This window comes from Malurus melanocephalus, unplaced genomic scaffold, assembly GCF_030028575.1.
Source record: "Malurus melanocephalus ecotype Western Australia unplaced genomic scaffold, MMel_1.1 scaffold_162, whole genome shotgun sequence".
NCBI classification, from domain to species: Eukaryota; Metazoa; Chordata; class Aves; order Passeriformes; family Maluridae; genus Malurus; species Malurus melanocephalus.
In genome coordinates, this window is record NW_026623394.1 from 603,790 (window position 1) to 618,210 (window position 14,421).

General features: G+C 40.8%; 1 protein-coding gene across 1 annotated transcript in view; it reads right to left on the minus strand.

Moving 5' to 3' along the window:
• Positions 1–14,421, minus strand: part of PIGL (phosphatidylinositol glycan anchor biosynthesis class L) — a 51,124-nt gene that overhangs the window by 35,063 nt on the left and 1,640 nt on the right. The window contains exon 2 of the mRNA XM_057371959.1: positions 12,863–12,962. Coding sequence (XP_057227942.1) covers positions 12,863–12,962 — 100 coding nt within the window. The remainder of the gene's footprint in view (positions 1–12,862; positions 12,963–14,421) is intronic.

Sequence of the window (14,421 nt, forward strand, 5' to 3'; positions counted from 1 at the left end):
GTGTAAGGATCCCTTCAACCCATTCATCTTTTCTCGTGCAGAGGGAGAAGAGGAAAGAGCACAAAGGTGCAGCATCAGCAGATTGGGCTGGTCCTTCAGTGGTACAACAAAGAACTGACACCCTGTGCTCATCCCMAGCTTCTGCTGGGAGGGCAAAAAGAGCCTCTGGTCATCTCCTTCCCACGACTGAGCAGAGCATGTGGACTCACTCACATGGGTTCAGTGTTTGCCCTTGAACTGGTGTGGGCTGCATTTGGCACTCTGCTTTTAGATCAATATATAACCCAGGAGTAATCTTATCTGGCAGGAACAGGGGTATTGGGGGGAGGGGGAGGCACACAGCCTCAGAGGTGAGGAGAGCAACTCTTCTAAATGTTAATGGGTTAAGAATAGAAAGGTCAAATGCCTGCCTTATCAGAAGGCCCCATGTGCAAACAGGCACTGAGCTCAGCGAGCAGAGCACCAGCTGGGTATAAATGTCAGAAGTTAGTTACTGTAGCTGTAAACACCAAAAGCRGGATGGTGCAACTGGGAAACCTCCCAAGACACTTCTGGTTTATACAGATCACTGGGAAAGTCCAACAGCCAAGCCTGGCTGGAAATCACTTCAGTCTTCGAGCTGCTGTGGAAGCAGAGAGCACCTGTGAGCTGTGTGGTGGCCCCACAATGAGACACTGAATGTGTCCTGTATCAAACATCCTGTGCTGGCTCCAGATTGCTCTTGCCAGAACTCACACATTCTCCTGGAATAAGGACGTGTAAGAATGGAGACAAAAAAGTCCTTCCTTACCTCCTTGTAGGTACAGAGGGCATTGAACAGCAGAAACTGCATGAGGACTCTGAGCACAATGTGTAATGGATTAGGATGGAATAAGAGATGAGGCAGCACAGTAAAATATATCTCTCTTAAATACTAATACATTTTTAGCCCTGTTCTAAATAATCTTCTTACTGGCATCCAAGGAAAGAGGCCAGAAGTTGTATTACACTGGGCAATAATCTTCTTGCAGATACAAGCAATCAACTTGCAGGAATGATGAAGAGCACGAACACACACTGGTGTGAGAGTTATTGTGAGGGGCCTTTGTCTGCCAGACACCAGTGCTTCCAGTCTGGCACCTTTTGCCTGCAGTARGTTGTCAATAAAATTAATCAGCTGATTCCCATTCTCTGGAAAGACTGGCAGTGAGCAGCCATGTTGAGGACACTGCTGTTCCGTCTCTCCTGGTACTGGGATTGCCCCAGGAGAAGGTTACCTGAGTTTGGGAAATAGATACAGGATACCTGGCACAGCTCCCTGCTTACTGCAGAACAAAGAGCAGCATTCTTGTCAGCCTGCTCCCTGCTGTAAACAACTATCGAAGGAGAGGGTTAATTACCACATAAAACACRAAGAAGGAATAATAACTACAAATCCAGCAAGGCTAAATATATTTTATCCCACATAAAGGATAAACAGGATCGGTGCTCATAGCTCAGAGATCATATTCTAACCATTAAATAGTTACTTTAATTGGTAAAGATAGGGTTACATKGAAAAACAAAAAAGGAATGCACCCATATGAAGCCACTGCTCTCTGAAAGATGATTTTCTGATGTTTGCACCGCAAAGTGACACTCTGCATTTAACTGGACAGGCCTCCAGCCCCAGCCAYAGGGGAGAACATCATAACCTACTTAAATCTGCAGGCTGCATCCTCTCTGCAGAGAGCTCCCAAACRGGCACAAATGGCTTATTCCGAGCACCAGCATTACTCGGCATCTGTTTATCCCCCAGTCTCCTGCCAGCATCTGCTCCTTTGCTGACACACATGAGCTGCTCCTCTGCATTTCCACCCTCGTTTGCAGTCTGGAAACTCGAGTTCATCCATTTGAAAGAGCACAAATATTCAGCAGACACGTTTCACACACATGGCATCGCTGAGCTATATTAACAGCTCTGTTCAACCCTGAAGCTACTGGATTTTCAGTGACAGCTCCAGCATGTTAACGACTTGGGATGGTTCCTGAACTCTTGTAGGGAAGAAAAAGCTTTTATAAAAATACAAGATTTTACCTTTTTCTATTCASAGCAAGAATGACCAAACTTATTTATCCTGTGAGTCACATCCTGAAAGCCTCCCAAGGCTGACAGCTTCARGAGATATTATATACATTCTGGAGAGCCACTGCAGGAGAGAGAGAGTCTTTTCATCTCTCATTTCTTGAGTTGAGAGCTCAATTGAACTTAGTTCAATTTAGGAATAGGAAACACAACCCAAGTCTTCCAGCAGCACAATGACATTTCCCGAGTTGCTGCGAATTTGAATGAAATAATTTGCCAAAGCTGAATGAAGCTGTGGAGGTTCTGCCACAGCTCCTCTGTTTCATTATGCAGGAGGCAATTTTGAGAATGCTGCCTCAGCTCTGCTGTTTATTGTGTGGACGTGTCTGCCTGCTACAAGTCCTGTCACTGCCTCTCATTCTGACACACGCTGGCGTTTTCTTGGCTCTCAGTCACAACAGGGTATTGCAGAAACACCTCCTTTTTTCATCCCTCTTTAACATGTTCATGTTTCAAAAGATGATTCTGTGAGCCTGTTAATTGCAGTTGAAACTGTTTTATAGAGATTCAAATTTGGACAATTAAAATGTATAGCCTACCATRGCATTAGAAGCAATCCAGGAGAGACCATATGCAATTTTCTGACCTGTGTTATTTCTGTGCTGGCATCATTCTGAGGCATTTGATATGCTGCTCTTTGGTTTAAACCCAAGARTGGCATTTGAATTTTTACCATAATAGACTTTCTCAACAGATTTTGCATTCTCATTATTCTATCCATAGAAGCCACAAGGATATTTTTCCTCCTTAAATGTCCAATCTGCAGGCAATGGTTGTGAAACACCATTATTTCCAGGAATTGCTGGCAACCTACTGCTGCCTGTTCTTCTCAGTATTGCCTGTATTTTCCTTGTTCAGCCTTAAAAGCCAAACTTGGTTTGCAAAAATGTCTGGGTTCCTTGATGCCAGARCTGAATAAAGAGTAGAACAGGACAGATTTAGATGGTTTTATTATGCTGAAAGCCATTAACTCACATTAAAGTCTGTAAAACAACAAGAGCATACAACTGGAAATAGATGYTCAGCCTTATATCCTATTAGTCAGAAATTTTCCTAGGCATTACCAATCTTTTGGTAATGTCTTTTTAAGCTCCACTTTAAATTACTTTAAGCTCCACCACCCTCATCTGATCCTCACAATCAAAACAATGCAGAATATTTTTTAAAGTTATAACYACTTGGATTTTGTATCATTCAGGAAAGTCAAAATAATCCATAAAGAAAGGCAGCCTGAATTGTCCAATACAGATGATGTCTACTACAATTTRGTCTTCAACAGGCAGAGGTCAAGAACAGAGAGGTATTCTCAGCTGCCTTGGAAGAAAAAAAAATCAACAGAAAATACAGCCAAGAAAGCTGGAAAATGTGACAAAGATTCTGGATTATTCAAATCTTTCATCAGTCAYGATGGTCTAAAAGTTATAATGGAAAACTCCCCACCTAAAGGTTATCTGCAGGCCCACTCACTGATCTCAGCTATACACAGCAGGATCCTCACAGAAAGCAAGGGAATTATTCCAAATTCACATTGGCAGGATCAAGATCAGAATCTGACCAGATCCAAACAAAAACCAAACAATGCCCCAGGCTGTAAGAACAATCATCAGTTCGATGGGGTGTAAAAACAACCAAGATCTTTGTGATTCCAATRCCCTTCAGACACTGAAAATATTCCAGCCCTGTTGTTCCTCCTCTCCAAAACATCTTGGACCTTCCTGAGCACTCCTGASAAACAGCTCCAAAGAGATAACTGACAAACTCACAATGGCTTGAGCTCCTTCAGCTGAGTATTCTCTTGCATTCCATTTGGGAAAGCTGWAATGTATGGAGCAATGGCTGAGGCTGTGTCCTGGGAAGGGGAACCCGACCATCCCCGATGTCAGTCGAGTTCAATCCTAAATGCAAACCACATTGGGCTGTGAGCACGATAATAAAAAMCTGCTGACCTAGTTTCCTGCAGAACAAAATCCTCTGTCTCCCCTCCTCCTGTGCCAAACCTAAATCAGATCTCAAAATTAACCCTTTGACTAGCAAGGAAAACTCTAATAATGATCCTCAACAGTCATACAGGATCTCACACCATGAGAAGAGCAATTGGTCCGTTCCCACAGCTCTGCAAAAAGGGAGGGTTATTGCAGGTTATTGCAGACACAGAGAAGGTCAGAGACCTTAGCAGCATTCAGAAGACAACTTAAAATTTCTCATCCTTCAAAAAGATTTTGACGTGTGAAGCTCCATGCTCCAACTGCTTCGTTTGGTAACATTTCTTCTATGCAAATATAAAACCTTCATTCAYGATGTAGCAAAAAAACAACAGCACAAAAAAGCTCAGCTTTCTGAAAAACTGCATCAAACCACTCAAGAAAGGACCATTGTCCCTCCCAAATTTTGCAATGTYAACTTGCAAATCCATTTCTGGAAGATGAGAGCTGATTGTGTTTGCTCCAAGTGCTTGGCGAAATCGTTCACTAGTAATGGCTTCACTTCCTCAGTGATGCAATGTTTCATTTGAAGGGATGCCTTGGGGGAGCTTCAGAATAGACCCAGAATGCAAAAATAACAGGGCATGTTACAACAAACTCAACCAAGGAAATACAAATGGGAATTCTTTGGCTGTAGGATGCTTCCAAAGGCAGCTCTGGATCACAGATCTCAGAGCAGAGCCCACAGCAGTCAGGTAGGAGCCTCAGATTCCAGGCTGCTGAGAGCACCTTTCGTGGCTCACACTGTCAACTGGAGGAGTTTTCAGTTATGTCAAAAAGGGTTTTATTCAGAAAAGGGYGAAGATAAACAACTGCTATGGAGCTTTACAAGGGGGCTTTTTACAATGAGGTGACCAATGTACAACCTGCAAGTGAAATTGCTGACTGCAGCCAGAGCTTTCAGTTCCTGTAAGAAACACCCTGCACTAAATAATTCAGTCTCTTGTTGCTCCTGCATGAACTGAAAAAGCTTTGCCTCCATCCAGACAGTACCCAGGACCTGGAATGACTCCAGAGTTTCCTCCAACAGCGTTTGAGAAAAGAAGGAAACAGGAAAGTGACAACTACAAGGCATGTCAGCAATGCCACTTCACCTGAGAAGAGGTTCCTGTCTCTGTCACTTTGTCAGCCTGCAGGCTTGCASAGCAAAGACAGCACTTAATAAATATACTGTACCCTGCAGGGCGGTTTGCAAGAGAACAAGAATCCCTAGATTAGGCAACGCTGCAAACGTTGTSGCAACTGTATCTATTCTCTGGATGCTGCATCTTCACAAGCAAACTCCACAAAAGCTTCTGCTCCACCTTGGAAAGGAGGAAGACAAAATCTGAGTTCCCACAGACGTACTAACATTGGTCAGGGTTAGAAATGTGATGATGGAAAAAGAGAATYTTATTCATCATATCTGGTCCCTGAGGGGTTAGAGGTTGTATATGCCTTTTTTTATTGACACAAACAAGCCTTAACTTCTATTGTCTTGTAGAGGAAGAGAAGGCTGAACCCAGTTCTGGCTCACTCATCATCTGCAATTCCAGCCAAATCCCAGCCACACAACTTTTATTACTGGGAGGATGTCAGAGGCAAAAGACACAGCTGGATACTGAGATCCCAGACTGAGCTTTGCTGTGCTGGCAGGGAGACAAACCAGCTTTTGATTTGTATGTAAACAGAGCCAATCTGAACTGGAAGGTCATTAAGAGAAAACACATTTTACACAACACCCATTGTACAGTTCCCTTTCCAACTTTCCCCATAACAACTTTTTTTTTTTATTATTATTTTTTTTTTTTAAATAAGACTTTGTCTTCTCCTGTTGACTATTTCAGTGACAATTCCCAGGCATGCTAAAATCAATGGTCAACCCCTACTGGAACTGATGTAACTGAAATTCTTTAGACTGGATCCCAAAGAGGAGYTTGTCCAAGAGAGACTGAAAATCCCTTTCTCTGTTTTCCAGTAATTACCTGACATGCAGAAAATTCCAGTCCATTGCAGATACAGCAAAATKTTGCCAAAGCATGTCACAGCTTCAGATCTCACAGCTTTACTTTAACTGAGGCACTCACGTTTTGTACTGTAGCTACAATTAAAATAACATTATGAGAATCCACAAAGAAACCACACAGTTCTTGTGATCGAGGCATTAACACCCGATCCATTATTGTGAGAAGACTTTTAAGAGCATTCCCAGCAGAAATAGGAATATATTTTCCCTGAGTAAGCTCRGAGGAATGCAGAGATTCAAAAGCTYATGCTGCATCCCTGCTAGATTTTTTTTCTGTTTGTTCCCTCTTTTTGATTAACTTGCTGTGACTATTTGATATAATTGTTACTCTTTAAGGGAAAGAGTTAAGCATTTTCTCTGAAAAACGACCTGGGTCTGCCTATAATTACCAGCAAGGGTTTGCAGCTGCAGGCTCAAATGTGGGACTAACAGAGATGTTGCTGGGCTATCAAAGCAGGGAACCTTCAGGAGCAAAGGGAAAACGCCTGTCATTCTCCATTAATTCCTCAGGGTCACTGTTGGCAAAACACACTGAATTGTTCTATGTGTAACCAGCAAAATAAARAGGTTCTTTTATTTTGCTGTGTTTAAAAGGAGACTCCTGGGTAAARTTGTTGAAAATTGCTTTAATCTAAAGACTCTATCTTTCTATAGCTTCCTAGAGCTGTGAAGAAAGTCCACTCAAAATGTTTTAACAGGAAACCAGCAAACCCAAAGACACTTCCTTCTGCTTGGACACAAGTGTTTTAGTGACAGAATGGCTCCCAGCCAGCAAATCTGTGCTCCCAGGAGACAGCAAAGCTGGGACAAGAACCATCTGCACATCCAGGATGGCTCCTTGGAGCTTTCTTTGCTCCGAAGATGATGCCTGTCTTTAATATATGTGGAGGACTTCTAAAAATCATTCTTGAAAGAATAGTAAAAGACAGTTTTGAATGAACTAAGAAAGAACAAAAGAAAAAAAAAAAAAAGACTTGTAATGGATTTTCCTGTTCTCCTGCATGTCCCTGTCTTCAGCCCCAGCCAGTTTTCCCAGACTCCTGAAACACAGCCATTATGCACAGCTTTGTTTCTTTTCTAACCATCAGCTTAGGAGTGCTGCTGGTTTTTAAGTCAAATCAAACTTTCATCAGCTTCAGGGGATGGCTGGGATCCCTATTCTCATCTTTCATGTTTTGAGATCAGTATTTCATAATTTTTATTCTGCTAAAGTCATCTTGAGCATTTAAAAGTATAAATTTCAATGCAGAGTATTTTGATTTGATTTCCATAAAACATTTTGTCCTCTAGCTGCACTCCTTAATTTCCCCCTGCATTTATTCTGAGCCCTTGGCTTCTCTGGCCAGGCTCTTGCCCTCAATCAATCCCTGCTGTGACTTCACTGTGACAGGTCTCTCTTGACATCTGAGGGAGAATCCTTGAGTGTTTTCAAAGGTACCATTGCTCACTGCCCTGCTGAGGGAATCCAGGGGACGTGGCCCTCTGGCATTGGAAAGATCATCTTCCCTTTCACCACAGACCCTCCCCACTTYGTGGACAGCAAAAAAAATTATTATGCTGGAAAGCTGAGAAAGGACCTGGCTCATGGAAGCCCCAGGAAACAAAAGGGCAGATTTCCTTACTGACAAAAATATTTAACTGAGGACAAAATAGCTAAACCTAACTTAGTGCAATGCAAGCCTTTGTTTTAGAAAGCAGCTTTCCTGGAGGGCTGTGAGACAGATCAATCCCCAGAAGAATTTCCTCTTAAATTATTGCATAGAGCAACACTTCTAAAAGCAGATGCCTGAAGGCAGACTTGGATATAATCCTTTTTTAAAAATGTTCCTAGGTCCTAAAATGTCAGCAGGAGCTGCCAYGTGGGAAAGCATTTTGAAAAAATTATCTAATTAGAAATGTAAATAAAAATAGGTGGCCAAATAGTTTATCATCTTCTCAGGATAAAAAAAAAATCCATTTCCAGAATTATACAAACAGAAGTGAAATTTGGCTACAGAYTGATAAATATCAAGATCCCCACCTGACTGACAAAGTGCCTTCTTGTCAYGGTGAAGCTCGTTAGTGTTCAGGATGATTTTGAGTGTGTTTGGCTGATTCAAGGGATGTAGGTTGATTTCCCTGCAATACACACTGAGCATGTGATCAATTTACATGTAAGATTTCTGGTGCCACAGATGTCGTTCTTAATTAAAGAAAATTCTGCAAAAAAAAATAAAGGCCTTCAGAGCATTGCTGGGATGAGAAAKATAAAGAGAATCCCATCACTCACTCTTGAAATACGCAGCTCTTCCAGAATAAAGCATGGCAGCAATTTTAATCAGCACACAGATCAGCTTTTYAGAATTAGCAATAAAATAAAATGTCAAACTATAATACCACAGGGAACTTAGGAAGACAAAATGTAACTCATTATCACAATTACTTCAGCAGAATTAAAACTATTAAATGCTGATCCAAAATATGAATTATGAGAACAGGAAAGGAGAAATATTAGGGAATAATATCACCTTTGTGATAGAAACACATAATAAGTAAGATAAATACATGTTTTAAGAATCCCACAGCTGCATGCACTCAGCACTTTCCCATCAATAAATCACCCAAGGACAGTAAATCCAAACTGGTTCAATGGGATGGACTTAATGACTGTTTCTAAATTCTAATAAAAAAGGCTTGGATTTCCAGTTACATATTTTSTTCTCTGAAGGGCCTGAGTGTTTTTATATCTTTGTGATCATCACAACCAGACACACACACTATTTACTTAAGGATATATTTTTCCCATGACCTTACAGACTCATTGCTCTGTCATGGAGAGGTCATGGAAGGAAGTTTGTTAGAAGTTAAATATGAGGAAGTGCAATAAAGCCTATTTATCTTATACGAGGAAAAAAGTAGTCCATCAACACAGAATTATTACATTAAAAAGTGGAAAAAAAAAAAGCTTTTGAGCCTCTCTGCAGCCTCATAAAAATAGCCTGTGATTGTGCATGGGCAGATGTCCTCTCTCCTGTGCAGTGTCTGATCAGAGGCCTTTTGGACTTCAGTGAAACAATAATAACAAAAAAGCAAAGGGAGTGCAATTTCCATGGAAACTTGGAAAGAGATGTAACATTGTTTGCCGTAAGYGTCGGACTGCGAATGGAAAATTTTCCAGTTTACACAGATCTCAGCTATTATTTTCTTTGCAGTGCAAACTTGGGCCAAATATTTTCTGTCATATTAAAGATGCAAATAGTCAGTTTTACTTTCCGTCCAGAACAACTGTGCACAAAAGCTTCAGAATCTGCAGTAAAACGTCTGATATTTATCTTTCCATGAACCCAAAATACACAGTAGAAAAAAAGAGTAATTTGGGCTTCCTTCTATCTGCTTGTCTTCAGAAAGTGAAAACAGCTCAGAAATCGTCTCCTGTTTATGTGCAATGTTTCAGACTAATAGACAGCCAGAGCACTGGCAGATGTGTCCAGGGTTAATGGGAGCTTAACTTAAAAGAAAACCCATGGTTGAAGCAYACAAGATGATAAAAAATATACCAAAAGCATAAAGTTTATATTAACATTTATATAATTAATGAAGTGACTTTTATCTTACAACAGTTTCAGAACTCACTCCCTTGCTAATCCTCCCTTACCCAGCAGCAGGAATAATTATGACAGTCCAGAAATTAACTTTGACCAATACAAGCCCAAGTTCTGAGCTGAGCTACTCCAAGTGTTAAGCCTTGTGTGGGAAAGGTAACAAAAGTGGATTGTGAAACTTTTCTCCCCTAAACAAAACAGCTGGTTGGTGTAGTGTTGGAGCTCTGATAATGACATGGCAGCTCAGGGGACACCTCTGCAGATCTGGTGCCTGACCTGTACTAGTCACAAGTTGGAAGAGTCCAGAGCTCAAGTCTAAACTAGTCTGGAACATGTCTGCATGCCCAGACATTCCTGCCCTTCCCACTCCTGGACATGTCCCACACAGCAAAGAACTTTTCTGCAGGAGATTTGTACAGACCTGAGATCTCTAGGGCTGAAATGTGGGGCCATATTTGTGCAGATTTGAGTTGTTTTTAAGTGAGGTAACAAAAACAATGACAGCATCAAACACAGCTCCTGAAGAGTCAGTGCAAAGTTGTGTGATAGAGACTGAACTCGTTCTGCTGGGAACCCTGAGTTGATTGTTTAAGGCACTGCTTAATAAGGATTTGGTCTTTAGCACAGATTTCATCATAGGCTGACTGACTGAAGCTTTCTCTTCACAAGTTCACACACAATCCCAACTGTCATGTTGATTTTATACCTGCCTGCCCAGTGAGATGACAGAGCAACTCAATCACCTGGCTTTGCAAATCTATTTCCCCTCTTACATCTTGACAATTCTACTCACTCACTTGTGGATCACACAAAGAAAGAGGAAGCAGCATGACTCAGCTCCACACTACAATGGCTGGAGCAGATCCAGACCTTGCAATCCTTTGGGCTTTCCTTACCAAAACACAAAGCTGCAGCTTGGCTAATGTAAAGCATGCAGTGTTTGTGTAAGCAATGGTAGATGGGCAGCAGGCCAGCAGCCCTCCCAGAGCAATGTGCTCCTTCTTTACATTGATGGCAAATTATCTTCTGAAGAGTTCAGCAGGGAACCAAAGAGCCAAAGGGCTCTGATCTTAAACGGTGCCTATAGAAGACAAAATGCTAAGCAGGAAGAGCCTCCTGAGCTGTATTCTGCAGGCATGAATTTACATTGAAATCTAGTGGTAAGTAATGTATTACTTTAACAAGTTTCACATAATGCCATACAGGCAAATATTTTTGTATAATCTGTAAATTATATAACTCTTAAGAGACAYAGAAAAACTACTGACCTTAAGGAACTCAAGAACTTTGAGTAAATTTCAAGAACCCTGAGTCTTACTGTTTTGTCTAAACCGCTGGAAAACAGTCTCTAAAAATTAGCTACTCCAAAAATTCAGTGTGGTCTAGAAATTAATCCTGATCCTCTACCAGTTTGCTAACACCTGGCCTACAGATGTTTTTCATAAAGAGCATMCACCTGGTGAGTTATGGCACAGTAAATAATACACTGTAAACACACTTAACTTTGCAGTGTAAACAAGCTAGGAGCAAAATTCATCAAGAACTTCACTTCATTTACTCCCTGAATGCACAACAAAGTTGAAGGATTTGATGGTTATCTCATAGCAATCTAACTCAGAGATAAAGACCTCAGATCTCAACCTGTTTCTTGGAACAATGAGGCACACTCCAGTCCAGCTGTGGGCAATGGATGGATCTGTCATTTCAGGCATTGCATTCAGTRGTGGAAATCACAGATCAGTCATTACTCACAGAAAAGAGTGCAATACTAAGAATGAAGGTAAGAAAGAGACACCATCCAAGATATTTCTCTGAAATGGCCCTCACTTTCCTACCACAGGACAGCAAAGCAAAGATTCACTTGCAGAAAGCAGCTCTCTAGGCTGTGTATGTGTGGTGACTGAGCAGTATCAGAATTTGCATCACACTAAGCAACCTCACATTGTGTTAGAGCATAAAAGGCCAAGTGGCTTCTGGGCTCTGTTAACTTCAAAAGATGGTTCATTGAGCAGAGTTCATGCTTAGCAAAGCTTAGCAGCTTTTTCCTTATTCCTCCCCAGAATATTCTGGGCATTGTCATATGCTTGTACTACAAAACTTGCAGTTTTCCAAAGCCAGTTCATGAGAAGAGAACGGAAACATSTCTTTTCATTCCAAAGGAAAAACAACTCCTATGCTGTTTTCCTCAGTAAGTTAAAAACTTGGAGAGAAACCTAAAGCTAAAAAAAGCAAAGAACTCAAAAAGATTCATATTCTGGACTGTGGTTTCTGTTGCCACAGCTCAAGGGAAAATATGTTCATGGGAAAAGGGCCTGCCTGGAGCCAGATTTTTTTTTCAACTCTGACTCTTCTAGCTGGAGTGGCTTTAAATCAATATGTTGCTATTATTTCTTCATAAACAGAAATCTTCTTTATGGGCTGTGTGATAGCTGTTTACAAGTGAAACAACCACTTGTATCGTGTTTCCTAGCAATCAGTATCTCATTCAGCTCCTATAGACAGTGATTGGGCAATTTGAGAAGTCTTTACAATGTTAGTTCCAAGTTTCACTGATTCAAAGTGTTAAATTATCTTCCCAGAAGAGAGTTCCTGCACAGAGAAGTGTTAGCCTTGTCACCTACCTCTGCAGCTACACACAGCTAAAGAAAAYAACACCACACCTTAGAAAAACAAATCTTGCATGGCTTTATTTTTAAGAATCTTACTCTSATGTTATTGTGGACTGTCTTTAGTACTGCAATTCACTTTTGTCTCCAGCCAGGACTAAATCAGATTATAAATATAATAGAATTCCACCCTAACTCTGCAAAGACCACCTACAGACAAACYTGCCCCAGGCAATTCAGAGAATTTGTAACAGTCTGTCTAACACTGCAAAAAGTTGTTAAACAACAAAATGTGATCATGCTGTCCAATCAYGCCCTGCCAGACCCCATCAAATGTGGTTATCATTATTCTAAATGCTGTATGAACAGAGCTTCACCTAGGACTTAATGCCCATTATACACTTGAATTGTCTTTTGCATTAATTAGATTTATGTGAAAAATTAACAAAAATATCTAACATTGGCTTTCTTGAGGTTCCTCAAGGCTTTTTGGAATGACACAGTGAGCTTTACTGAACAATAAAGTAAACTTTACTCCCATTTACAACTGCAGAGAAATTCTGCTGGAACTGAAAACCAGTTACCTGTGATCAATGACTGTGACATCAGAAGCAGGAATCCCCAGGACACAACAACTCTGTTCCAGCTCCTTCTTACGAAYCTCTCCTTGATTGTAATAATTTCCTGAAAACAGCAAACACAGCAACACCACCTAACTTAGTTTAGGTTCAGATCAAGGGGTCTAAACAGTACAGTTTCCTCTTCCTCATTCCATTCACATAAGAAATTSAGGCAGAACTAATGTGGCAAGATTGCAAAGAACTTGCAGAAYAAAAAGATAGAAAACCTAATCAAGATAAGGCAATTGGGGAAAGTTGTAACAGAGATCAACAACTAGCAGGGAAATGGGATTCATTATCTTTAAACATTGCCTCTTTTCCTCTGATTTATTTTCTTCTCATCTTGCCCTGACATTCCCTTATTTTTTCTTGGCATCAGCTATACAAARTCCCTGCCAAAGCTGTGATGCCCCTTCCAGAATGTTGCTCTATGCAGGGCAGTACTTGCAACTCAATTTTAACTTTGAAGCAATAAAATGAAAAAAATACAGTTGAGTATTAATGTGTGATTCAAGTCTGCAGTCAGCTGTCTTGAATTACACTAGAACTTTTTATTGTTGTGGGTGTGAGTCATCTAAATCTAGCATTTCTCTCGAGCAGTGTTGCAATCTGAGCCATCACTAGCAAGCTTTGTAAAATTTTCAAAGAGGGTAAGAGTAGAAAAAGAAAAAAAGCCTCTTCCCACAGCCTGTGAGTGAATGACTTTGGGAGACTGACTGTGGGATGAACCTTGGATTGCAAGTTCCAGCTCCACCAGAATTTACTGAAGTGTGCACCTTCTCTAGAATGACTGAATGAGTACAAGAGAGCTCATTTCAGACTGATTTTTAGCAGGCCATTAACAACACAGTGTTGTACGGTAACAGCTTTTGCTGCAATGCAGTGTCATTGCCGACTGCAGGTGATGCTTTATCCAAACAGTACCACTGCTCTCAAAAATCACTGACTTCTACTGAACTCAAAGGAACAGTTCCACAGCTTGAGAGATGTGTCAGGACATCAGGAATATGTAAATGCTTACARGAAAAAACGGGCAGCTGCTGAGAGCAAAGCCAGCCAAATAGCTGAAGCTGCTGGACCTCATCCATGGAGCACTCACAATAGGATCAGCTACTACAGAGGGCAAAGCACATTTAGACTGAGTTATTAATTCAATCTAAGATTATTCAGTGTGTCAAAGACTGATTTTTTTATCACAGTGCTGTAATTCCAACTCATTTCTCAGTCAAATTGATTGATAACTGAAAACTGCAAGTACAATGGTTTTTAAGTAATGATTTTGTCTCAGCGTTAACAATTTGCAGTGTCTTTGATCAACTCACTTGTCATCATCAATCACTCAAACAATGAGAGGATGAACCATCTGAATCACCCACAAGACTAATGAAAGGCTTTTAAAATTAAAATCTATTAGCTCTCCCCTACATGAGCTGCTCATTCCCTTATAAGTGAGAATACCTAGAAGGAAACGTCAAACACACTTTGTGTGTCATGTCACTGAATCAGGAGTAAAAAAAAAAAAA